The 26747-nt window shown below is 36.6% G+C and overlaps 1 protein-coding gene across 3 annotated transcripts in view; it reads right to left on the reverse strand.

Annotated features, from left to right (window-relative positions):
- Positions 1 to 354: 354 nt before the first annotated feature.
- WASF1 (WASP family member 1) overlaps positions 355 to 26747 on the reverse strand; it is a 78214-nt gene continuing 51821 nt past the window's right edge. For 2 of the 3 annotated variants that reach the window (XM_032156501.2, XM_032156510.2), the window contains 7 exons: positions 13828 to 13962; positions 9056 to 9209; positions 7602 to 7719; positions 5935 to 6107; positions 3906 to 4085; positions 2124 to 2752; positions 355 to 1215 (listed from right to left, as the gene is read on the reverse strand). In XM_032156501.2, the coding sequence (XP_032012392.1) occupies positions 1058 to 1215; positions 2124 to 2752; positions 3906 to 4085; positions 5935 to 6107; positions 7602 to 7719; positions 9056 to 9209; positions 13828 to 13962 (1547 nt within the window). In that variant the 3' untranslated portion in view covers positions 355 to 1057. The remainder of the gene's footprint in view (positions 1216 to 2123; positions 2753 to 3905; positions 4086 to 5934; positions 6108 to 7601; positions 7720 to 9055; positions 9210 to 13827; positions 13963 to 26747) is intronic. The other variant, XM_058435473.1, reaches the window with a different exon arrangement.

Raw genomic sequence — 26747 nt, forward strand, 5'->3', positions numbered from 1 at the left:
GATCCACCAGCCTCAGCCTCCCAAAGTGTTAGGATTACAGGCATGAGCCACCGTGCCTGGCTGCAAAATATAATTTCAAGAACACTGTTAAACTTAAATTAACGTATGCTGAAATTAGATGACAAGTTGAGGTTTTAATTTAAAACCACATGCAGTTGAGAAATATAGAGTTTATGAACTTAGGGGGAAAATGACATAAAAGCTACCTTACACAGTAGACAACATGAAGCTGTGCAATTAAGAGGAAATTATGTAGCTTAAGTGTTTTTTAAATTTTCATTCACTATTTAAAGCCTACCATACAGTATTTGATACATTATGATAAATCATTTTATTCAAAGAGCAACACTGATGAACTTTTAAAATGAACCATTTATTAAATCAGACTGTTACTCTTAACAGTTATGTAAGTTACATGTATGTTTAAGTCAGAGTATTTCACATGGAAAAGTTTTTAACTCCTATAGGCAAGCAAAATCATATCACACAATATATAAGTGGGAAGGGGATACTGCTAAACATTCAAATAAGGCAAGTATATAAAAACAATAAAACAATAATGAAAAAATTCAAGCATTCCTTTAAGAGAATTCAACACTACAAGCTAAATGTATTTTCTGAGTGTATTCGTATAATCAAGGCAGTGTTTCTTCTTTTAAAACATCAGGAAATGGAATAAGGCTCATTAATAGATACAGCTGCCCTCAAGATTTCAATCTCAGTTGCTTTCTTTAAATTAAAATTCACAAAGTACACAATTAAGATATATCAAAAAACTGAATCTGCTACTCTAACAACAGCTGTCCATGCTTAATACTTAGTGGTTTGTTTGACCAAATTAGTCTTTTCAGGGGGAAAAAAAAGATAAGCCACTGTAAAACATTTAGTTTGAAATGTATGCTAATATTTTCCTTAGAAATCAAAAGTTATGGAGAAAAAGGGTCATTTATTATAAGGAAAAGAAAGCAAAACACTAGAATGACCAAACATTTTCAAGGAACAAGCACCACAAAGGACATTTGCATTCAGTTTTGTAATATTTATCAACGCATTTTTCTTACTCCAACCAATCTACTTCATCAAATTCTGAATCATCTTCCGAATCACTATATTCAACAGCAATACGGCGAGACAGGATGGTGGCAACATCATTTTCAATGCGTTCATGCTTAGCTTCCTGTTCACGCTGCTCTTCTACTTTGCGTAGCTGAATACCTGATATAGTGAATCCAAACCATTCATTTAAATCAAAATACTAGATACTAGATATTATTAATATTTCTGGAATAAAATCAAATACACATGAGAAATACTTATAGGAAAATAAAAAGATCAGAAAAGAATGTGAAGAAATCATACTGAGAGAGGCATTAAATCTTTATGTTATCTGTGTTATTAGTTGGTAAAACTTACCAGGTATCCCAGTAAGTATCTACAGTTTATTTATCCATCATGGTCTACTATACCTCCCTGCTCACCACCCCCTAAAAAATTAATGAGGTGGTACATTTCTTCTATCACCTCAATGGTCAAATAAATTAAACATTGTTGAATATATTTTCTGTGGCTTCATTATCCATTGTATTTGAGGGAAAGGCACTATTATTCATTCTATACGCTCAGTGCCTGGCCTATAGTCCTTGCTTAGGAAATAATGACAATAAATGAACGAATATGAGAAGTCTTTCCTTTGTTACTAAGGGAGGAAACTCACTCCTTTAAAGGCATCTGGTAGAGCAAGTGTCATGGATACCCGAAATGAACAGCCTTAACATTGAAGAAAATACCATTTTTAAAGGAGTTAATATACACATTAAGCATAATATAAAGGGTTTTAATTAAATATTCTATAACATTTAAGTCTGATATATTAAATTTCTCATTCACTCAATAAACATTTTAAGGATACCTACAAAGCATGAAAATAAAATGATCAAATGTGATCTATTTTCTGGAAAATAATTTTAAATATAAGTTGGATATAGCTTTACTTTCTAAAGGCCATTTGTACACAAACATGATCACCTAAAATTTTATAGATAAGGAACACATTTTTGTCTTAAATATTTAGAAAGTTTCCAATGCTACTATAACAATGCTTTTCATGGAGCTAAGAAAATTACCTTTTCGTATTGCTTCCAGTAGCACACTCCTGGCATCACTGATTACAGGTAGGGTTGATGGATGGCGCTTTGGCTCAGAAGCAGGTATAACTTGTGATGGAGGAGATGGAGGCATTAATGGAACATGGGGACCTGGGGCAGTAGATGGAGTTGGATGTAGCCCAGAGGGAGGATGAGCAAGAGCTGTAACTGTGACAGGTGATGATGGTCGAATGCCAGGTGGAGGCAGAGGAGGCGGTGGTGGGGGTGGAGGCAGCCCCTGAACTTCACCTTGTGGGAGTGGATGAACTGGTACAGTCTCGCATACTGGGGCAGCTCTAGCTACTGGTGGAGAGGGCTGTACTAGAGGAGGTGCAATTGGAGGAGGAGCTGGGTGAAGAACTCCAGGGGCAATCTGAAGAGGAGCTGGAGGTGGTGGTACTGCTGGAGCTTGCAAAGCAGTGGCTGGAGGTGGAGGTGGGGGAGGTACTGGAGGGGGAGGAGTTGAAGTCATTGAAGCTCTTAATGAGGAAGTTGACAAGGCAGATGGAAGAGGTGGTGGAGGAGGTGGGGGAGTGGGGCTCACAAACACAGGTGTTCTGCCTGTAGCTGGTGACTGAGGGCGATTTTCTATCAAACCTGTAGCAGAACTGAAATGACAAAGAGATTCTAGCAAGTTATTAAAAGAGAAAAGCCTAAAGAGAAAATCTAACCACACAAACTATAAACGACTATCCGTAATTACATCAAAATAGATCCATTAACACGCTCCTATAGAAATTTAACATCTTCAACAGTATTTAGAAAAAAAGAGAACTAAAAGCACATCAACAAAAAAATTGAGTGGTGCTTTGGTTTGTAATAGTCTAAATAGTCTCATTCTCTCATGCAACTTTTGCATCCACTCAGATATTTTATGCTTACTTTAATAAATAAAATGCTCAATTCTATACTGACAGGAGTCTCTGTAATGACTCAACATTGATCATCACGCAATTTTGTAGCAATACTTGTGGCCAATACAACGCTGTATTTATAGTGAAACTTTTAAGTCTCATCATATGCTGTTTCAGTTAAATCAATGACAGCTAATTACAAACCACAAAAAGAAATTTACAGTTCTCTCTTTTCCTAAGGATGGAACACCAAATGAATCAGTGATAGAAAATTGGATTTTTAACTGAAAATTGTACAGCTGATCTCTATATCTCTATTAGAAAATTTCCCTGATTATTTCTCTATTAGAAATTTATCATTTGGATAATAACTGACAAGGTTAAACTTCAAAATAGCTTTACTGAAAGATTATTATAAGCAACTGCCAATCCTCTCTGAAATTCAAGTTTTTCCTTAATACCAAATTAGTATTAATAATCACATCTTTGGTTCCCATTTTTTAGACTGTTACCCACATTCCAAAAAATCCTTAATTTTTCTTAATACATTGCACATGATATGCTTGATAACAACACTATAATAAAATGAAACAGGCTTTAATCTTTAAATTCTTATTAGCTAAATTTTCGTAGGAGAGTGTGTCAGCTCTAACCAGAAGATTAAAAATAATGTCCCATAGACCAGATCTGACCTGCTCGCTGTTTTTGTAGATAGAGTTTATTTAAACACAGACACATTCATTTGTTTATGTATAGTCTATGGTGGCTTTCATGCAACAACGGCAGAATTGAGTACTTGTGACAAAAACTGCAAGCCCCGAAAGCCAAAAATACTTACTATATCGTCCTTGAAAGAAAAAGCTTACTGACTCTTAAGATAAAAGATCATATACTTGTTCCAACATACCTGATACAGGTGGGTATCGGTTTTGCATCTCCTGCTCCATGCATTGGTGGAGGCGGAGGTGGTTCGTGTGGTCTGACTAATACCCTTTCCTCAGCTCTAGTCAGAAGCTCACTCATCTGACTAAATGGCAAGGCAGAAAGTGAGTAAGATCCATCCATATGATCCACATATGTCTGAGGTCTAAAAGAAATACATAGTATTAGTGAATTTTTCTTGAATTATTGGGAGGAAAGGGTTCTACATGAGATATTAAATATTTAAAGTTTATCCTTTCAATGCCAATATTTTAACTATTTTTAAGAAACTTTCAGAAATGTATTACATTAATCCTGCTTTTAAAACAAAGAATGCTGCTCACGATATAACTCTTACTTGTTGATTTAGAGATCTACTATGATGACCATCAGTTATTTTATTATTTTGTAACAGAATACTAATTCAGCTCACAGGATGAAAAGCATTACATATGTAATCTAATAAACAAGAAAATAATTAACTTTTAGCAAATTGTGTGGAAAGCTATCTGCCTCTATTTAAGTTCTTTACAAGAAGATGCCAATGACAGAAAGGTAGAATAGGAAAATGAGTTTTCTACTACTAGTATATCTTGGTGTGCTCTTAAACTTAAATGACTTCTAAAAGTCTTGCACCAGAGAGAAAGGCCTCCCAGATACTAGCAGCACAGAGGTAGCTAGCTATATTGTTTCTGTCCTTCCGCTGTTTTCAAAGGTGCAAGGGTACTCAGAAAATAGCTGAGTAACATAGCAACATGTGACTTAGATGTAAGCAAAATTTTAGATACCTCGAACATGTTAAGATTTATAAATATTTGCTAGTACATTCTGGGGACAAAGTTGGATTTAACAGATGTGCACACAGCAAGTCAAATTACTGTGTTTAGTTTGTCGGATTAAGTACCTTAATTACTCAACTGTAGTAGAAATAAATGTCTGTAGTTTACTGATTTTTTAATGTCAATCCTTTCAGTAATACAGATAAATAGTATCTCTCAGATTTATATTTCTCCTAAAATAGGTCAAGATGTTGCACACTTATGGCCCAATCATTTATATGTATATTACTTAAAAGAAAACCTTAAGCTCTTTTCCATTAAAAAATCATATGACTAGGCTGGGCACAGTGGCTCACGCATGCAATCCCAGCACTTTGGGAGGCTGAGACAGGCAGATCACTTGAGGTCATGAGTTCAAGACTAGCCTGGCCAACATGGTGAGACCTCATCTCTACTAAAAATACAAAAATTAGCTGGGCGTGGTGGCGTGTGCCTGTAATCCCAGCTACTTGGGAGGCTGAGGTGGAAGAATCGCTTGAACCCAGGAGGCAGAGTTTGCAGTGAGCTGTGATCACAACACTGCACTCCAGCCTGGGCGACAGAGCAAGATTCTGTCTCCAAACAAACAAATGTACGACTATACCCAAATAAATGTCTTCATAGAGAGACTCCAGTTTAATGTGTTTGCTGGTAGTAGGTTATTTAGTTAGGGCCCCTGGCCACTGAGAAAGAAAAATATCTTTTCTACAGAAGGGATGAATACTTTTGTTTGAAAGTCCTAATATATCTGAGGTGGGCGATGTGGCAAAGAAAGGAAGTCAGGGGAAAGTAAAAGGAACAAAACAGAACCCCTTCTTCACTCCTATTTCATATGCAATAAATCAACAGTATTTCAAAAAAATCCCAGACCCTACACTTTTATTACAAAATTCTAGCAGACTGTGTCTGTAATATCGAGAGGCTATTGAGACGTCAGACTAAAGCTAAAATAACCCTAAAGATCAGCCACTCCAACCACCTTTCTAAGATGACAAAACTAAGGTCCAGTTATGAAAATGACCTGCTCAAGGCCTGACTTTAGTAGGCTCACAGTGGTTGGGATTTTGAAATAATCTCTATATTTATAACAGGGTCTGCCTGTTCAACAGTTCAGGACTCAAGACTTGGAAGTACAGACATTACAAATAAAGCCAATGTTTTATCATTTAAAAAAAAAAAAAACAAAAGTAAAGAAACCTTGTTTCAAAATGAGAGGCTGGGCCATTAGCAACTTCAATATGCTTATGTAAGAGATTAACATCATCTTCAGCCAGCTCTGGACCTTGGGCCAGCTTCTGCCATTCTCGCCGCCTGTCATGAGGTGCTCTTGGCACTTTTTCTGGTTCATGAGGACGATCTAGATTTTTCTGCTATAACAGATGTATTGAAACAAAGTCAAATGCTTAAGTGCTAATTTTTAAAAAAGAGGTTATCACAATCAAAATAAAACTCTAACATCAACACTGAAAAAGACAATGTCATCATAATATAGCAAAAGTAACACAGAAATGGTTCACTTATACGTTCAGAGTTAAATCTTAGCCAGTTTGCTGTAATCCCAGTTTCCTGCCACGTTTTGTTTAACCCCTAATTTGAACTGATGCACCAGACACAAAATAGTATGCCTAAAGAATACAATTTGAGGTCAGAAAGTCTTTCAGATGAAAAAAGACTAATGAACTCTTGCTCCACAGGCATTAGTTTGAAATTTCTACGATGAATGGCACTGTCTACCTCTAATCAAAACGTAAAAATTTACTAAGGTTATATTATCTGGGAAGTAACTGATTAGCTAGCCAACACATTAAAAAAAAATCCAATTATCTAATTAACCCATAATAACTATATCACTCAACAGAAAACATTGTCTTTAAACAATAAAACAAAAGGTGATTCAAAACTGAGGGAGAAAGTACAGAAAGGGCTATAGTAAGTCTAACAAATTCAAATGCCCAAAGTGGCCAAGCGGATAACATACATGAATGAAGCCAGTCGGGTGTAAGATGGGGCATGCGGTGAGCTAGACAGATATGTCCATCTCAGGCACTCTAGTTCCAAAATTAAAAAACCTCTGTCTTTGGCAAACAAAACACTCCCTACAGGCATAATCTGGCTTGCCAGTCACCAGTTTGCAAATGTTGGCTAGAACACTGGGTTACCATCTAGCAAAGAAGACAATACAATGGCATTATACAGGGATTAGGGAAAGCAGAGATAGCTACAGGAGAACCAGAGAGATGATAAAGACAGAATTTGCCTCCTTCATAATTCAGCCTAAATCTAACTTTGCTTCACCCTTCAGTTATCATTAACATGAAATATAAAGCAGATACAAGTGAATTTTATTAGAAAGTGGAAAATGACAATAGAAATAACAGAAATTTCATGTGAATAACCTCTCCAAAACATTTAGGAGAGAAATGTTTAGGATGTGCTCTGTAGCAAGAAAATATTAGCTTAATCTACGTTACCAATATCTGTACAAGATTCCATTGCTCCTTCTTACCAAAATGTTCCTCTCTTCCTTGGTACACCTAACTCCTATCTGTTCTTCAAGATTCATTATAAGCTTTGTTGGAAGTGTTTACCCTGCCTGCTAGCTAAGGCAGATGCTATTTTGTGTTATCTAAACCCTTTATGCATACCTCTGCTATGGCACTTATTATGCCATACTCTAATAATCTAATTGCTCATCTGCTCCCCATCAGACTGTGTTCTTTCTGTGGAGTTATAAAGACTTCATATTTAACTATATGGACCCAATAAAATAAAACTGTCAAAATACCAGATTAATGAAGTTCAATATATGCAACAAAACACAAATATACAAAAATTAACCTCAATTTTTTAATCTCTTGTAATACCTTCTGCTTCCTCTTTTCCTTCCTCTTATCCTCTGTATCTTGCAACATTTTTTCTTTCCATAGATCAAAGAAATATGAAGGATTGGTATAAAACTTCAGACCTTCTTTACCATCATCTCTGAAATATAAAATATCAATTAAAACACACATTAGTAAGACTTAGGCAATCAGAATAGAAATAATTTCACTAAAATGTTTATCCTCTTACATTAATAAAATACAGCATGTGTTAAAATGGTGCCAAAATAAAACTGAATATTGCACCAATAGAAAATTTCTCACAAATATGAGGAAACAAAGAAAAGTGGTAAACCAGATGCTTTTCCAAGTTAGTACTAATAATTTAAAGTATAGCTGGGCATTTTTCATCCCTAACTTCTGCTGAATCCCAAATTTTCTAAAAAGTCCTTTGGGCAATTCCAATAATTACAAATAGCTCTGCCAAAGATAAAAGCCTGAAAAGATAGTAACATCATCTAGAAGAGAGAAATTTTGCAGTTTCTGCCAATACTATGATTTATTTATTATCTTACTAAATCCAAAAGATATCACGTAATAGTCATTCTAATAGTCACATTTATATCTAATTATCTGCACACTGACTTACAATTTCAAATAACTTTCTGAATACTATTTTATTCAGGATGTGTTATACATCTTAAATTACCCACTTAACAAACCATGTGAAAGAACTTCAAAGAGAGGCTAAATAATTCCAGATTTTATTCTAAGTGGTAAAAAGCATTTTAAAAAGGTACTACCTATTCATTATGTAAGAAGTTAATGTATACAAATCAAATCAAGAGTAGACGAAACAGGCTGGGTGCAGTGGCTCAAGCCTGTAATCCCAGCACTTTGGGAGGCCATGGCGGGTGGATCACAAGGTCAGATCGAGACCATCCTGGCTAACACAGTGAAACTCCATCTCTACTAAAAACATAAAAATTTAGCCGGGCTTGGTGGCAGGCGCCTATAGTCCCAGCTACTCGGTAGGCTGAGGCAGGAAAATGACATGAACCCGGGAGGCAGAGCTTGCAGTAAGCCTGGGTGACAGCGAGACTCCAGCTCAAAAAAAAAAAAAAAAAAAAGAGTAGACAAAACAGGCAAAAATTATAATGTTTATTTTGTTAGTACGACAGAATTTTGAGCTTTTTCCATTCGATTAAAAATTAAATTAAAAGGACAATAACTCCTTATCTCTTTATATTAACAAGTTTACTGGTGGCCTTTCTTAACTTGTCAAAACAACTCTTTTAAATAGGTCTTGTCTTTTGTATGCCAGAATGTTAGGAATTCATCCAGTGAATAAAAGCAAAGGTTTTCCAAAGGTGGTGGACAGAGAGGGCTCTCTGTGTTGGCTAGAAGCCCAATGAAATAAAGAATGTTTGGGGATTTAGCATTTCAATCTGAAGTCTGAGATAAATAATAGGGCTACTATTTATTAACCTACCTACCTATAAGGAGTGAGTATATTGAGAGGTGGAGGTTGTTCACAAACATCGTATGTCTCCTGTAATGGAATAGGCAAAGTCTTGCGATCGAAAAGCTGCTGGTCTTGAATTGTAGAACTTCGGAAAGCCTTCCTCATTGTTATATCTTGCAAAGACACTAAAACAAAAATCAAGAATTCATTTTATTTTACTATGATGATTTAACATAAGGGGAAATTCACATACTTTGTCTAAAAGTCAGCATGGCTCAAGAGGTTGTGACCTTAGTGGCTTATGAATCAGAAACCGTATTTTAAATGTTCTATCATTATATTTACCCGTATCATTCTGTGCCTAATTTTCCCAGTCAGATAGGTTTTAATTAACCTTTGATTTCGAAGGCTCAGAGGGCCCTAATGACACCTGAAACATATCTATATTTCAATCAAATATAACTTTTTCTTTCTTCTACCTGCCATCATGGGCCCCCACCAACTTAGGTTCTCTTCTCCTATAATCTTCTTTTCCATCTCCCTTTATTCCTTTTTTTAGCTTACACCAGTAACTCTGAAAGGAATTTCTTACTTATTAGTGGCATTGTGGGCTAAACACGCTGTTAACCTCTATGCTATGTATACTATAAATATTGAATGTGTACTATCAAGTTAAAACAAACTTTACTGTAAAGGAAATACTTTTAAGTATTAGGTGATCTATATTATTCTCTTTTTCACTTATCTTTTATCTGTACTATAAGGATTTCTACCTAACTATAAGCTCTTGAAGACTCAAGACTATCTTGTACATTAGTATTCCCGGTAACTAGCACAGCCCCATCACATATATGATTTAAAAATAACTTCATTTATTTTGAACTGTGCAGCATGTTAAAATAAAAAATATACAAAAATGCTGCATTCTTAACTCTTACAGTGATATCCTGATACTAAGAAATAAGGTAATTTCTTAGATATTTAATATGGCCTTAAGTATACAGACAAAATGCCCTATAACATAGCAAGGTCAGTATAACAATCCTAACAATTCTTTTTTTTTTTTTTTTTTTTTTGAGACAGAGTCTCGCTGTGTCACCCAGGTTGGAGTGCAGTGGCGTGATCTCGGCTCACTGCAACCTCTTCCTCCCGGGTTCAAGCAATTCTCCTGCTTCAGCTTCCCAAGTAGCTGGGACTACAGGCACCTGCCACCACGGCCGACTAATTTTTTTTTTTTAATTTTTAGTAGAGATGAGGTTCCACTATGTTGGCCAGGCTGGTCTTGAACTCCTGACCTCATGATCTGACCACCTCGGCCTCCCAAAGTGCTGGGATTACAGGTGTGAGCCACCGCGTCCAACCAACAATTCTTAAGTTATTCTTCTCCTTAAAATAATATTCCTATCATCCCCTCAAGTAAATTCACTCAACGTGAACATGGGATCAATGGCACAGGAGGTACAATAGGCTGGCTCTGCAACGGCAGCACTATAATTGTATTTCTAGCAATTCCACTGTTGCATGACCTGTAACACACTTATAAATACAAAAATAAAATTCAGAGAAGCAAAAAGTTTTTCCCCACTATCACTAAAAAGTGGCACTGGAGATACAGTATCTAATGAGTACATACTATATGTGCTAGATGGTTTCACTAAATTTCATTTCATTTAATCTTTACAATTCAGTAAGACAGGAATTATTACTCCATTTTGAAATATAAGAAAGCTAAGGCTAGGAAATAGTATATAACTGACCTGAGGTTAAACAGTTAATAAACAGCAGAGCCAGAACAGAAAAGTCAGATCTGTCTACCTTTGAGGCTAATCTTTTTGCCACAATACCACACACTGTTCTCAGGCTCCTGCCAGAAGTGGCTTGTGTTTTCTGCAGTCAAAGTGGATCAATTCTTGTCACTCTCCTGCCCCACTTGTTAATCAGTAAGTATGTAATTAAGATGAAACCTAGTGTTTAATCTCCCCAAACTTCCTTTGGTAAAGCATATCAGAAACATGTAAACTAATAAGCATGATGTACTTTTCTACCTTCAACTCCTCTCATTTATCGTTTGTCTTATTATTAACAGACCATGTGGTGAAGCCCCTTCCACTTGCCAACAATAACATCTGATATTAATAGAATTATAAAGCAATAAATTAGTATAATGTTTATAAACATAATTGACTTAAATATAATTGTACAAGTCTTTGTTTAAAATTCATTTAAAAAATATTTTCAAATTGATAGTTTTTAGTTACTACAAAATGGTTAAAAAAAACTGATACCACACTGTGCTATTTAGTACTGTACACATGATGTTTTTTTTTAATTCCCACTGAATTAAAAAACCTAGGCTAAATAACTGAAAACTCCTTCAATACAACCTCTCCAAAACAATTTCAAATTAAGTAGTTCAGCTTTTAGATTCTGAATTCTTCCCCTACTGCTCCAAAAAATTTTAAAGGAAACTATGTATAATTCTGACAGTATAGCTGTTGACATATTAAAATTTTATTTTTAACACAAACATCTTTATTTACTGTTACCTGTATTTTCACTTTCAAGTTTAATGGTGGCTCTAAAACATTTCTTAAAATGTAACAATATTTTGAAACTAAATGTTGATTTTTATTTGTTACATATGAGAACTGCCTGTGTATTTCTCTATTATTTGATGGCATAAATTTATATTTAAGTTATAAACAGTTGAGTTATCTAAAAAACAAGTTTTGGCTATAAATTATGTATTTGAAAGCATGACCATAAAATATTTTTTCACCACTAACATGATTTTATTTCAAGAATTCCATGAGGTGTAATTAATGTATTGATACATGCACATGTTTCAAAGGATACCACCAAGAAAGACAACCTAAAGAATGGGAGAAAATATTTGCAAATCATATATTTGATAAAGGATTTAGATCCAGAACATACACAGAATTCCAACAAGTCAAAAATAAAAACATGAATAATACAAATTACAAATGTGCAAAGGAACTAAATAAGACATTTCTCCAAAGAAGATATACAAATGGCCTGTAAGCACATGAAAAGATACTCAACATCATTAGCCATCAGGGAAATACAAATACATGTTATATGAATGAACCTTGAAAACATTATGCTAAAAGAAAGAAGCCAGTCACAAAAGACCATATACTGTACTATTCATTCATATGAAATATCTATACAGACAGATCCATACAGACAAATCCATACAGGCAAATCCATACAGACAGAAAGATCAGTGATTGCTAGGGGTTGAGCTGAAGGGGAAACAGAGTGACTGATAATGAGTACAGGGCTTCTTTCTGGAGTGATACAAATACTCTAAAATTGATTGTGGTGACGGCTGCATAACTTGAATATACTAAAAAACACTGAATTGTACACTTCAACTTTAAATGGGTGAACTGCAAGGTATATGTAGGTTGTGAAATATATCTTAATAAAGCTATTTTTAAAGTATTATTTCCTTTTCTTCTTGTATCCAGAGCTCTTTTACATTTTACAAGTGGTACAAATCTAGTGTGCCAAGTATTTGCCTCTCCTTATTTACACATTGGATTATTTCAAAAGTAGCTGGTTCCATCACTAAGACATCCGTCCTTACATTATATTTTTGTTCTTTCCAGTGACATCCTTTAGTATTTTTATTGTTAAAGTTTAGATCTATTATATAATTTGCATTTATACTAAAAATTAGATTATATAATTTGTGTTCATACTATTTAATGCAACAAAAATATTTTGAAGAGAGTGTAAGAAATTCCATTAAACAATTATCTGTGGTAGGTAAGTGCAAATTATGTTCTTAGTATTGCATTTCTTTTTGTGAAACAAACAAAAAGAGGCATTTGAGAAACATCAGCGTTCAATGTATTCTATCAAGGCATAAAACATGATTTTACCACTGAAGTTTCTACAATTATTTTAGTCTATCTGATTATTCCTGATTTAATATCTTGGTATAGAATGTTTACACCCTACATACTGGCAATTTGTTTTTGAAATGTTCATTTAAAGTAGGAAGTTGCATTCAGTTAAATAATTAATAAGACTTTAGCAATATGCACATACAAAAGCATATTAAAAGCAGTTACATGGCCAGGTGTGGTGGCTCACGCCTATAATTCCAACACTTTGGGAGGCCGAGGTGGGCAGATCACGAGGTCAGGAGTTCGAGACCAGCCTGACCAACATGGTGAAACCCCACCTCTACTAAAAATAAAAAAATTAGCCAGGCGTGGTGGCAGGCACCTGTAATCCCAGCTACTCAGGAGGCTGAGGCAAGAGAATTGCTTGAACCTGGGAGGTGGAGGTTGCAGTGAGCCGAGATCGTGCTACTGCACTCTAGCCTAGGTGACAAGAGTGTCTGTCTCAAAAAAAAAAAAAAAAAAAGCAGTTACATTCTTCTAGAATCAAACCTAAAGATTTCAGGTAATTTTCTAATAATTTTTATTTCTAAGACAAAAGTATACAAATAAATTATAAGGGAGAAACGAAAAGAGAAAGATAATGAAGAGAATGGAGGAAAATGGTGAAAATGACTTCTTTATGCAAAAAAATTAGGAGCTGTTTAGTGTACAAAAAGAAGAGATTTAAAACAGAGTAGAAAAGCCAGGAGAATCATGCTGATGGCATTTTTAGATAATTCACTGATTTATTACAATATGTACACCAAAGGACATGGGTATTATCTGTAATAAATTCATGATTAATACTGTTCTTAAGTATATCATTCATCTCATCTAACTTAAAATATAAACATAGAAGAAAATACAATATTAATAAGCTTACATTCTTCTTCCTTTGGATCAAGCTGTGTAACACTAACAGATAAACGGTCCACGCGTTCTTGCAATGAGTTGACTCTGAAGGAAAAACTATGTGCTTCATTGAATAATTCTCCAAATATATCTTCAGCATATTTACCTAAGCAAAAATGAAACATATATCATAAAATTTAATATCCAGAGCACTGAGTTTTTGTCTTTGCAAGCAGTAGAAATCTAGCATGATATTTGCCTCAGATACTTTGTGATCAGAGATAAATATTGAACAATGTAATATTAAAACTGGTCCCTGTTGAATTTGGATTTGGAATTACAGTTGACCCTTGAACAAAATCGTTTAACTGTGCTAGTCCACTTACATATGGATTTTTTTCAATAAATATATTGAAAATTTTGGAGATTTGAGACAATTTGAAAAAACTTGCAGATGAACCACATAGCCTAAAAATACTAAAAATTTTAAAATATATTTTAAAGATATGAATGCATAAAATCTATGTAAATACTAGACTTTTATTATTTACTACCACAAAATATACAGAAATCTATTATAAAAAGTTAAAATTTATCAAAATTTACACACAAAACAAAAACATACATAGTGCCATTCACAGTCAAGAGAAATATAAAGAAATGGAAAGATGTATTAGGTTGGTGCAAATGTAACTGTGGTTTTTGCCAGCCTAATAGTACTAAATCATAACAACAAATTTAAGTGTAGTAATACTGTATTACTGTAACAATTTTATAGCCACCCTCTGTTGATATTGCAGTTAGCTCTAGTGTTGTTAGCATCCACTTAAAATGCTGTTTGAGCAGTTCTCTCTCCACTAAATTGCATATAAGAGTAGGAAGTAATCTCTCATGGTTCTTGTGTATTTTTCATCATGTTTTATTCAATACTGTAAACCCTGAATACATTGTGAGACTCATTCAAAGTGCCACCAGAGATGCTGGAAGTACTCTCAAGTACAAGAAAGTCATAACATTACAAGAAAAAGTTGAATTGCTTGATATGAACCACAGACTGAGGTCTACAGCTGTGGTTGCTTAGCATTTCAAGATAAATGAATCAAACTTAAGGGCAATTATAAAAAAAGAAAAGGAAAATCATGAAGCCATTGCTGCAGATACGCCAGCAGACACAAAAACCTTGTACTTTTTGCGAATACCTTTTAATCTTGTATCGAAATGCAATTTTTGTGGGTGCATGGCTGTTACGAGAAAGCACACATACAGACTCTAACACGATTTGAGAAAAAGTGAAGTCCATATATGACAACTTAAAGCAAAAGGAAGGCAAAAGATCTAAACCTGGAAAATTTAATGGCAGTAAAGGATGGTTTGATACTTTCAGAAAGAGGTTTGGCCTTAAAAATGTCACAACAAGAGAAGCTGCAGCTTTTGTCAGCCAAGAGGCAGCAGATGAGTTCCCAGATGCCATTAAGAAAATAATTAGTTTCCATGTATGCTGCTTGAAAAAAAAAAAAATAATTGGGCCAGGCATGACAGTCTGTAATCCCAGCACTTTGAAAGGCCAAGGTGGGCAGACTGCTTGAGCTCAGGAGTTTGAGACCAGCCTGAACAACATGGTGAAACCCAGTCTCAACCAAAAATACAGAAATTAGCTGGGCACGATGGTATGTGCCTATAGTCCCAGCTACTTGGGGAAGTGAGGCAGGAGGATCACCTGAGCCTGGGAGGTCGAGGCTATTGTGAGTCACGATCATGCCACTGTACTCCAGCCTGGCCTGGGTGACAAAGTGAGACCTTCTCTCTCTCAAAGAAAAAAAAAAAAAACCAGAAAAGAAAAAGAAAAAAATTGAGTAGAAACAATATCTGCCTGAACAGTTTTAATGCAGATGAGAGTGTCCTATTCCAGAAAAAAAAAAAAATTGCCACAGAGAACATTTATTAGTAAGAAAAAGTGAACACCAGGATTTAAGGCAGGAAGGGACACACTAACTCTACTGTTTTGTGCAAATGCAGTTGGGTTTATCATCAGAACTGCCCTTATCTATAAAGCTGCTAACCTCAAGCATTGAAGGAAAAAGAAGGCCAAAAGAAGGCAAGACAACAAGAAGGCATGGACAATGAGAATCCTTTTTCTGGATTGGTCCCACTGACGCTTTGTCCCTGAAGTCAGGAAGTACCTTGCCAGTAAGGGACTGTCTTTTAAAATTCTTGTGATAACTGTACAACATCTCTGGCCACTCAGAACCCCATGAGTTTCACACTGAAGGTGTCAAAGTGGTCCACTTGCCCGCAAACATGACAGCTCTAATTCAGGCTCTAGATTAGGGGGTCATAAGGACATTTAAGACTCATTACACATGGTATTCTATGGAAGACTGTCAACGCTATGGAAGAGAATCCCAATAGAGAACATCATGGAAGTTTGGAGGGATTATACCATCAGAGATGCCATAGTTGTTACTGAGAAAGCCAAGAAAACCATCAAGCCCAAGACAATAAATTCATAAAATCTGAGAAAACTGTGTCCAGATGTTTTGCATGACCTCACAGGGTTTGTAACAGTGCCAGTCAAGGAAATAATGAAATAGACAGTGGATACAGAAAAAAGGGTGGGGATGAAGCATGGCATGGTATGGATCTTGGAGAAATTCAAGACCCAATTAGACAGCACACCAGAGGAATTAACAGAAGATGACTTGATGGAGAAGAGTGCCTCCAAACCAGTACCAGACAATGAGAAAGAAGACATAGAAGAGGGGGTCACTTCCAAGATGGCCGAATAGGAACGGCTCCGGTCTGCAGCTCCCAGCGAAACTGATGCAGAAGATGGGTGATTTCTGCATTTCCAACTGAGGTATCTGGTTCATCTCATTGGGACTGGTTGGACAGTGGGTGCAGCCCACAGAGGGCGAGCTGAAGCAGGGCAAGGTGTCGCCTCACCCAGGAAGTACAAGGGGTCAGGGGATTTCCCTTTGCTAGCCAAGGGAAGCTGTGACAGACTGTACCTGGAGAAACAGTACACTCCTGATCAAATACTATATGCTTTTCCCACAGTCTTAGCAACTGGCAGACCAGGAGATACCCTCCCATGCCTGGCTCAGTGGGTCCCATGCCCACGGAGCCTTGCTCACTGCTAGTGTGGCAGCCTGAGATCAACCTGTGACGCTGTAGCTTGAAAGGGGAGGGGCGTCCACCATTGCTGAGGCTTGAGTAGCTCAAAGTGTAAACAAAGAGGCTGGTAACCTTGAACTGCTCAGTAAGGTCTACTCCCTCTATAAATTCCACCTCTGGGGGAAGGACATAGTAGAACAAAAGGCAGCAGACAGCTTCTGCAGACTTAAACATCCTTGTCTGACAGCTCTGAAGAGAGCAGTGGTTCTCTCAGCACAGCATCTGAACTCCGAGAACCGACAGACTGCCACCTCAAGTGGGTCCCTGACCCCTGTGTAGCCTGACTGGGAAACACCTCCCAGTAGGGGCCAACAGACACCTCAAACAGGTGGGTGCCCCTCTGGGATGAAGCTTCCAGAGGAAGGATCAGGCAGCAATATTTGCTGTTCTGCAGCCTCTGGTGGTTAATACCCAGGCAAACAGAGTCTGGAGTGGACCTCAAGCAAACTCCAACAGACCTGTAGCTGAGGGGTCTGACTGTTAGAAGGAAAACTAACAAACAGAAGGGACATCCACACCAAAACCTCCTCTGTAGGTCACCAACATCCAAGACGAAAGGTAGATAAAACCACAAAGATGGGGAGAAACCAGAGCAGAAAAGCTGAAAATTCAAAAAAAAAAACAAAACAAAAAAACACAAAGCGCCTTTTCTCCTCCAAAGGATTGCAGCTCCTCGCCAGCAAGGGAACAAAACAGGATGGAAAATGAGTTTGATGAGTTGATAGAAGTAGGCTTCACAAGGTCGGTAATAACAAACTTCTCTGAGCTAAAAGAGCATGTTCTAACCCATTGCAAGGAAGCTAAAAACCTTGAAAAAAGTTTAGATGAATGGCTAACTAGAATAAAGTGTAGAGAAGACCTTAAATGACCTGATGGAGCTGAAAACCATGGCACAAGAACTTTGTGACGCATGCACAAGCTTCAATAGCCGATTTGATCAAGTGGAAGAAAGAATATCAGTGATCGAAGATCAAATTAATGAAATAAAACGAGAAGAAAAGATCAGATAAAAAAAGAGTGAAAAGAAACAAACAAAGCCTCCAAGAAATATGGGACTATGTGAAAAGACCAAATATATGTTTGACTGGTGTACCAGAAAGTGATGGGGAAAATGGAACCAAGTTAGAAAACATTCGTCAGGATATTATCTAGCAGAACTTCCCTAACCTAGCAAGGAAGGCCAGCATTCAAACTCAGGAAATACAGATAACACCACAAAGATACTCCTCAAGAAGAGCAACCCCAAGACACATAATTTTCAGATTCACCAAGGTTGAAATAAAGGAAAAAATGTTAAGGGCAGCCAGAGAGAAAGGTCGGGTTACCCACAAAGGGAAGCCCATCAGACTAACAGCAGATCTCTCGGCAGAAACCCTACAAGCCAGAAGAGAGTGGGGACCAATATCCAACATTCTTAAAGAAAAGAATTTTCAACCCAGAATCTCATATTCAGCCAAACTAAGCTTCATAAGCAAAGGAGAAATAAAATCCTTTACAGACAAGCAAATGCTGAGAGATTTTGTCACCACCAGGCCTGCCTTACAAGAGCGCCTGAAGGAAGCACTAAACATGGAAAGCAACAACCGGTACCAGCCACTGCAAAAACATGCCAAATGGTAAAGAACATCGAAGTTAGGAAGAAACTGCATCAATTAATAGGCGAAATAACCAGCTAACATCATAATGACAGGATCAAATTCAAACATAACAATATTAACCTTAAATATAAATGGGCTAAATGCTCCAATTAAAAGACACAGACTGGCAAATTGGATAAAGAGTCAAGACCCATCAGTGTGCTGTATTCAGGAAACCCATCTCACATGCTCACAGGCAAAGATGCACACAGGCTCTAAATAAAGAGAAGGAGGAAGATCTACCAAGCAAATGGAAAGCAAAAAAAAAAAAAAAGAAAGCAGGGTTTGCAATCCTAGTCTGTGTTAAAACAGACTTTAAACCAACAAAGATCAAAAGAGACAAAGAAGGCCACTACATAATGGTAAAGGGATCAATTCACCAAGAAGAGCTAACTATCCTAAATATATATGTACCCAATACAGGAACACCCAGATTCATAAAGCAAGTCCTTAGAGACCTACAAAGAAACTTAGACTCCCACACAATAATAATAGGAGACTTTAACAACCCACTGTCAATATTAGACAGATCAACGAGACAGAAGGTTAACAAGGATATCCAGGACTTGAACTCAGCTCTGGACTAAGCAGACCTAATAGACATCTACAGAACTCTACACCCCAAATCAACAGAATATACATTCTTCTCAGCACCACATCATACTTATTTTAAAACTGACCACATAATTGGTAGTAAAACACTCCTCAGCAAATATAAAAGAAAGAAATCACAACAAACTGTCCCTCAGATCACAGTGCAACTGAATTAGAACTCAGGATTAAGAAACTCACTCAAAACCGCACAACTACATGGAAACTGAACAACCTGCTCCTGAATGACTAATGGGTAAATAACAAAATGAAGGCAGAAATAAAGATGTTCTTTGAAACCAATGAGAACAAAGACACAACATACCAGAATCTCTGGGACACACTTAAAGCGGTGTGTAGAGGGAAATACTCACAAGAGAAAGCAGGAAAGGTCCAAAATTGACATCCTAACATCACAATTAAAAGAACCAGAGAAGCAAGAGCAAACATATTCAAAAGCTAGCAGAAGGCAAGAAATAACTAAGATCAGAGCAGAACTGAAGGAGATAGAGACACAAAAAACCCTTCAAAAATATCAATGAAACCAGGAGCTGTTTTTTTGAAAAGATCAACAAAATAGATAGACCGCTAGCAAGACTAATAAACAAGAAAAGAGAGAAGAATCAAATAGACGCAATAAAAAATGATAAAGGGGATATCACTACCAATCCCCCAGAAATACAAACTACCATCGGAGAATACTATAAACACCCCTACACAAATAAACTAGAAATTCTAGTAGAAATGGATAAATTCCTGGACACATACACCCTCCCAAGACTAAACCAGGAAGAAGGTGAATCTCTGAATAGACCAATAACAGGTTCTGAAATTGAGGCAATATTTAATAGCCTACCAACCACAAAAAGCCCAGGACCAGACAGATACACAGCCGAAGTCTACCAGAGGTACAAAGAAGAGCTGGTACCATTCCTTCTGAAACTATTTCAATCAATAGAAAAAGAGGGAATCCTCCCTAACTCATTTTATGAGGCTAGCATCATCCTGATACCAAAGCCTGGCAGAGACACAACAAAAAAAACAGAATTTTAGGCCAATATGTCTGATGAACACCAATGTGAAAATCCTCAATAAAATACTGGCAAATCAAATCCAGCAGCACATCAAAAAGCTTATCCACCACGATCAAGTCGGCTTCATCCCTGGGATGCAAGGCTGGTTCAACATATGCAAATCAATAAATGCAATCCATCACATAAACAGAACAAACAACAAAAACCACATGATTTTCTCAATAGCTGCAGAAAAGGCCTTCAACAAAATTCAACAGCCATTCATGCTAAAAACTCTCAATAAACTAGGTATTGATGGAATGTATCTCAAAATAATAAGAGCTATTTATAACAAACCCACAGCCAAAATCATACTGAATAGGCAAAAACTGGAAGCATTCCCTTTGAAAACTGGCACAACACAATGATGCCATCTCTCACCACTCCTATTCAACATAGTGTTGGAAGTTCTGGCTAGGGCAATCAGGCAAGAAGAGAAAGAAATAAAGCCTATTCAATTAGGAAAAGGGGAAGTCAAATTGTCCCTGTTTGCAGATGACATGATCGTATATTTAGAAAACCCCATCATCTCAGCTCAAAATCTCCTTAAGCTGATAAGCAACTTCAGCAAAGTCTCAGGATACAAAATCAATGTGCAAAAATCACAAGCATTCCTATACACCAATAACAGACAAACAGAGAGCCAAATCATGAGTGAACTCCCATTCACAATTACTACAAAGAGAATAAAATACCTAGGAATCCAACTTACAAGGGATGTGAAGGACCTCTTCAAGGAGAACTACAAACCACTGCTCAATGAAATAAAAGAGGACATAAATAAATGAAAGAACAGTCCATGTTCATGGATAGGAAGAATCAATACCATGAAAATGGCCATACTACCCAAGGTAATTTATAGATTCAATGCCATCCCCATCAAGCTACCAATGACTTTCTTCACAGAATTGGAAAAAACTACTTTAAAGTTCATATGGAACCAAAAAAGAGCCTGCATAGCCAAGACAATCCTAAGCAAAAAGAACAAAGCTGGAGGCATCACGCTACCTGACTTCAAACTATACTACAAGGCTACAGTAACCAAAACAGCATGGTACTGGTACCAAAACAGATATATAGACCAATGGAACAGAACAGAGGCTTCAGAAATAACACCACACATCTACAACTATCTGATCTTTGACAAACCTGACAAAAACAAGAAATGGGGAAAGGATTCCCTATTTAATAAATGGTGCTGGGAAAACTGGCTAGCCATATGTAGAAAGCTGAAACTGGATCCCTTCTTTACATCGTATACAAAAATTAACTCAAGATGGATTAAAGATTTAAATGTAAGACCTAAAACCATAAAAACCCTAGAAGAAAACCTAGGCAATACCATTCAGGACATAGGCATGGGCAAGGACTTCATGACTAAAACACCAAAAGCAATGGCAAGAAAGCCAAAATAGACAAATGGGATCTAAATAAACTAAAGAGCTTCTGCACAGCAAAAGAAACTACCATCAGAGTGAACAGGCAACCTACAGAATGGGAGAAAATCTTTGCAGTCTACCCATCTGACAACGGGCTAATATCCAGAATCTACAAAGAACTTAAACAAATTTATAAGAAAAAAAAAACCATCAAAAAGTGGGCAAAGGATATGAACAGGCACTTCCCAAAAGAAGACAGTTACACAGCCAACAGACATATGAAAAAATGCTCATCATCCCTGGTCATCAGAGAAATGCAAATCAAAACCACAAGGAGATACCATCTCATGCCAGTTAGAATGGTGATCATTACAAAGTCAGGAAACAACAGGTGCTGGAGAGGATGTGGAGAAATAGGAACACTATTACACTGTTGGTGGGAGTGTAAGTTAGTTCAACCATTGTGGAAGACAGTGTGGTGATTCCTCAAGGATCTAGAACTAGAAATACCATTTGACCCAGAGATCCTATTACTGGGTATATACCCAAAGGATTATAAATCATGCTACTATAAAGACAAATGCACACGTATGTTTATTGCGGCACTATTTACAATAGTAAAGCCTTGGAACCAACCCAAATGTCTATCAATGATAGACTGGATTAAGAAAATGTGGTACATATACACCATGGAATACTATGCAGCCATAAAAAGGGAGAAGTTCATGTCCTTTGCAGGGACATGTATGAAGCTGGAAACCATCATTCTAAGCACAACTATCACAAGGTCGGAAAACCAAACACCAGATGTTCTCACTCCTAGGTGGGAATTGAACAACGTGAACACATGGACACATGGTGGGGAACATCACACACCCGGGTCTGTCACAGGATGGGAGGCTGGGGGAGGGATAGCATTAGGAAAAATACCTAATGTAAATGACGAGTTGATGGGTGCAGCAAACCACCATGGCACATGTATACCTATGTAACCTGCACACTGCACATGTACCGTAGAACTTAAAGTATAATAATAAATTAAAAAGAAAGTAAAGAAGCAAATCTCTGATTTTAAAAAATGGAATCCAGAAAAAAAAAAAAAAGAAGACATAGAAGAAGTGGTGTCAGAAAACAAATTGACATTAGAGAATCTGGCAAAAGGGTTCCAATTATTCAAGACTACTTTTGATTTATTTTACAACGTGAACCCTTCTATGATACAGGTACCGAAACTAAAGCAAATAAAAGGAGGATTGGTACCATATAAAAACATTTTTAGAGAAATGAAGAAGCAAAAAAGTCAGAAATCAAGATGTGTTTTTGTAAAGTTACACCAGTGTGCCCACCTCTACTACTTCTACCTTCTCCACTTCTCTGCCTCTGCTACTCCTGAGACAGCAAGACAAACTCCTTTTCCTTCTCCTCTTTGGCCTACTCAATGTGAAGATAACAAGGATGAAGACTTTTATGATGATCCACTTCCATTTAATGAACACTAAGTATATTTTTTCTTATGGTTTTCTTAATAACATATTCTTTTCTTTAGCTTACCTTATTGTAGGAATACAGTATACTACTATACATACAACATAAAATATACATGTTAAGCAACAGTTTATGTTCTCGGTAAGGCTTCTGGTCAATAGTAGGGCTATAGGCAGTTAAGTTTTGGGGGAGTCAAAAGTTATATGCAAATTTCTGGCTTCACTGAGGATCTGTGCCCCTAACCCCTACATTGTTCAAGGGCCAACTGTATTTTAAACTTTAAACCCCATCTAAAGTAACCCAGCCATGACAAAGTAGGGGAAGAAAAAAGAGATATCCTGGGAAGCCTGCTTTTAAACCTTGTTCTACTACTTTCTGTTAAATGATTTGTGTCTAAAATGGAAATTACTTGCTTTATCTATATCTGTCCACCTGATGAGGGTTAGAGAAGATTATGATGTAAATGTATATGCAAATAATATGCCTATCAATCTGAAGGCATTTATATGTAGACTGTAGCATTTATATATAATCAGCATTTATATATAATCAGCATTTATATTAGCTAGAAATAAATTTTAACCCAAGATTCATCAAAGACCTAGAAGATGACCTGTCTCAGGTATGCCCAAGATACAGATTCAGAAATTCAGGAGATCTTTTACACTCTCTTGTTACAACTTCTGAAAAAAAAATCATAAGTCTAAAATCACTGTATTCCTCCAGTTGTGTAAGTTCTTATTACTGAAAAGAGTGAGCCAAAATAACTGGAAGAAGATCCCTGCCATTACTGAATTTTGAACAGAGGGAGAACCAGACATTTAAACAAATATTTAAAGCAATTTAATAAATAAGTCCAAATGTTTGTTCTATTCACTGTGAGACTTTGGTCTCAATTTCCTTATCTGTAAAATAGGAATAAAAATATCTGTCTCTAAAAGAAGCAAGCAAAGAGCCTTGAAGTGCACCTGATACAGAGGAGCTCAATAACAGGCAGCTTTTAATATAAGGTAAGAGTAACACAGCAGAGATAGAAGCACCTCACTTTCAGGTGTCAAAAGTTATTCGGTGATCAAGATACTTCCAGAGACAGTTTCTCTGGCAGATAAGGGAAGCATCCCAAATGGAAGAAAAAGCAGGCATAAAGTTATTCATTTATTCAACAATTGGTAGGGATAACAAATGCTAGGTGTAGATACAGAGATGGAAAAGACTAATCTTGGCAATAAGAACTGACTATATTCAATAAGAGAAAAGCCAGGGGAAGAGATCCCTTAGGTATTCAGAATCCCAATGATTGTTAATGAAAGGAGTTAGCTAGCTTGCTTTAGGCAGACAGTAAGGGAAGGGTCCCTAGAGAACCTCTGACCCACCCCACAAGGGCTTACACCAGATGCTTTGCGCAGATAAGGGAACTTGCACAGGAGGCTTACTTAAACATGCCCATAGCAGACTAAGGGCCTGCATGTGCACTGGGGGAATGTGGTGAAGCCACCAGTAATCTGTGCCTTATACAAATAGGGAACCCAGCCCCATCAGCTTCTCTCTATATATATGCCCTTGTATTCAACTGTGAGGGGGCAACCTGGAACCTGCTTTCAGGACCCCTCTCTTTGCTGAGAGAGCTTTCCTTTCACTTAATAAATTCTACTCCATTCACTCTTCAAGTATCTGTGTGCCTAATTCTTCCTCGTCTTGAGACAAAAACCTGGACCTAGCTCAGCTAAGGAGTAAAAAACCTTGCATCATTAAGAAAGCAATAAAATGAGAAAGAGGAAATTGATATAAAGTGAATTATAGGTTTGTGGTAATTACCTAATATAAAACAGAATTATGTTCTACTAGGAAAAATCTCACAAAAAACAGATGTACTGGCTGGGTATGGTGGCTCACACCTGTAATCCCAGCACTTTGGGAGGCCGAGGCAGGTGGATCACTTGAGGCCAGAAGTTCAAGGCCAGCCTGGCCAACATGGCAAAACCCCATTTCTGCTAAAAATAATACAAAAATTAGCCAGGCGTGATGGCACTCGCCTGTAAACCCAGCTGCTTGGGTGGCTGAGGTACAAGAATTGCTTGAACCTGGGAGGTGGAGGCTGTAGTGAGCCAAGATCGCCCACTGCACTCCAGCCTGGGTGACAGAGCAAAACTCTGTTTCAAAAAAATAAAAAAACGAAGTACATTTTTGTGAGGGAAAGGTCAGGAAGATATCCAGCCCTAAGCCATGTGGATCCCTGCAGTTTACTTTCATTGCTATATTCTCAAGCACTTTCGGTACTAATAATAGCACCAAAGTGAAAATCTCCATTATCTAGAAACATTTTGGATAGCCAAGTTTTCTGAGTAATTCAGAGATTATTATCTAATACATCAATTGTTATTTTAACTATTTTGGATGGAAACTTGTGAAACGTATTCTAAGCTTCCCTCTTCTTAAATGGAATATAAAATTAAACATAATTTAATTTTTTCTTAGGGACTCATGGGCATGAATTATGAAAATCAAATATTATCCTAGGCCAGAAAATGGCCTTGAAATGTATAAGGATATTTGCTTTACATTAAATGGCTTCTTTCCAGTTTTTATGTTGCATCTTCCCCTACATCACTTTGTCCTTTCCTGTAAACTACCTCCTTTTGGTTGGGTTCAGTGATGCCTCCTTCTAGTATCTCCTCCCATGCTTCCTCCTTTTATCCTCTGAAGCATAACTGTTTGGAAACCACATCATCAAATCTGTTTGAACTATCGAGGTAAAAGTAAACAGGTTTTGAGAGAGGGATCAATTGGTTATTTTATGTGCATGGTCTTTAGTGCATGAGTTTATTTATTCTGGCTATCTAGAGGCCTTTTAAATTTAATTCCAGGTTCTCAACTATGTCAAGTGGGAAAGCTGCCAGAGAAGTTAATTTCAGGGCAGTAAACTATTGTCACACCTTGCTACAATATTTTATGGGTTTTCTCTTTGTTTTTGAATCTCTACAAACTGCTTAAACAATGCCTTCCAGGTCTCTGATTCTAAATGTGAAGCACCCAACACCTAATTTAGTTATATTGTTACAAGGTATTTATAATTTTCAGAGTTTGGCTACAGCATAACCATGTGCCTGCTGATAGATGTTGCTTATATGGACTATATAGACTTAAAAATTCCTTAAATTTTCATCTTTAAGTTTTGTAACAAATGGGTTAGTACTGCAAATTATCACCCTTAATCATAATATTAGTTCTAAATTCTATATTGTGTATATACCTAAAATAAAATGCCTGTACTGGATCCACAATTCATCTTAATTTTAAGAAATATTTTATACAAAATTACTAATGCCATTTCTATGTTCTTAACATGTATTTTAATATTAGCATGCTTATATACTTATGTATGTACATAACGTATATAAAACAAATTTTATATGACATCATGTTATATTCGATTCAATCCGTGCTAAGTCATAAAAAATCTGCAAAATATCTTTAAACAATATAGTTAATCATATTTAATCTGGGAACTCTAACATTTTTTTTATTAGTCTCAAGTAAACAATACAATACTTTAGTGATTCACTAACCTGAAAAAAATAACTACTGAATGGAACAAGGAATATACTTAAAATT

The sequence above is a fragment of the Hylobates moloch genome, unplaced genomic scaffold, assembly GCF_009828535.3.
Source record: "Hylobates moloch isolate HMO894 unplaced genomic scaffold, HMol_V3 SCAFFOLD_2, whole genome shotgun sequence".
Classification (NCBI taxonomy): Eukaryota; Metazoa; Chordata; class Mammalia; order Primates; family Hylobatidae; genus Hylobates; species Hylobates moloch.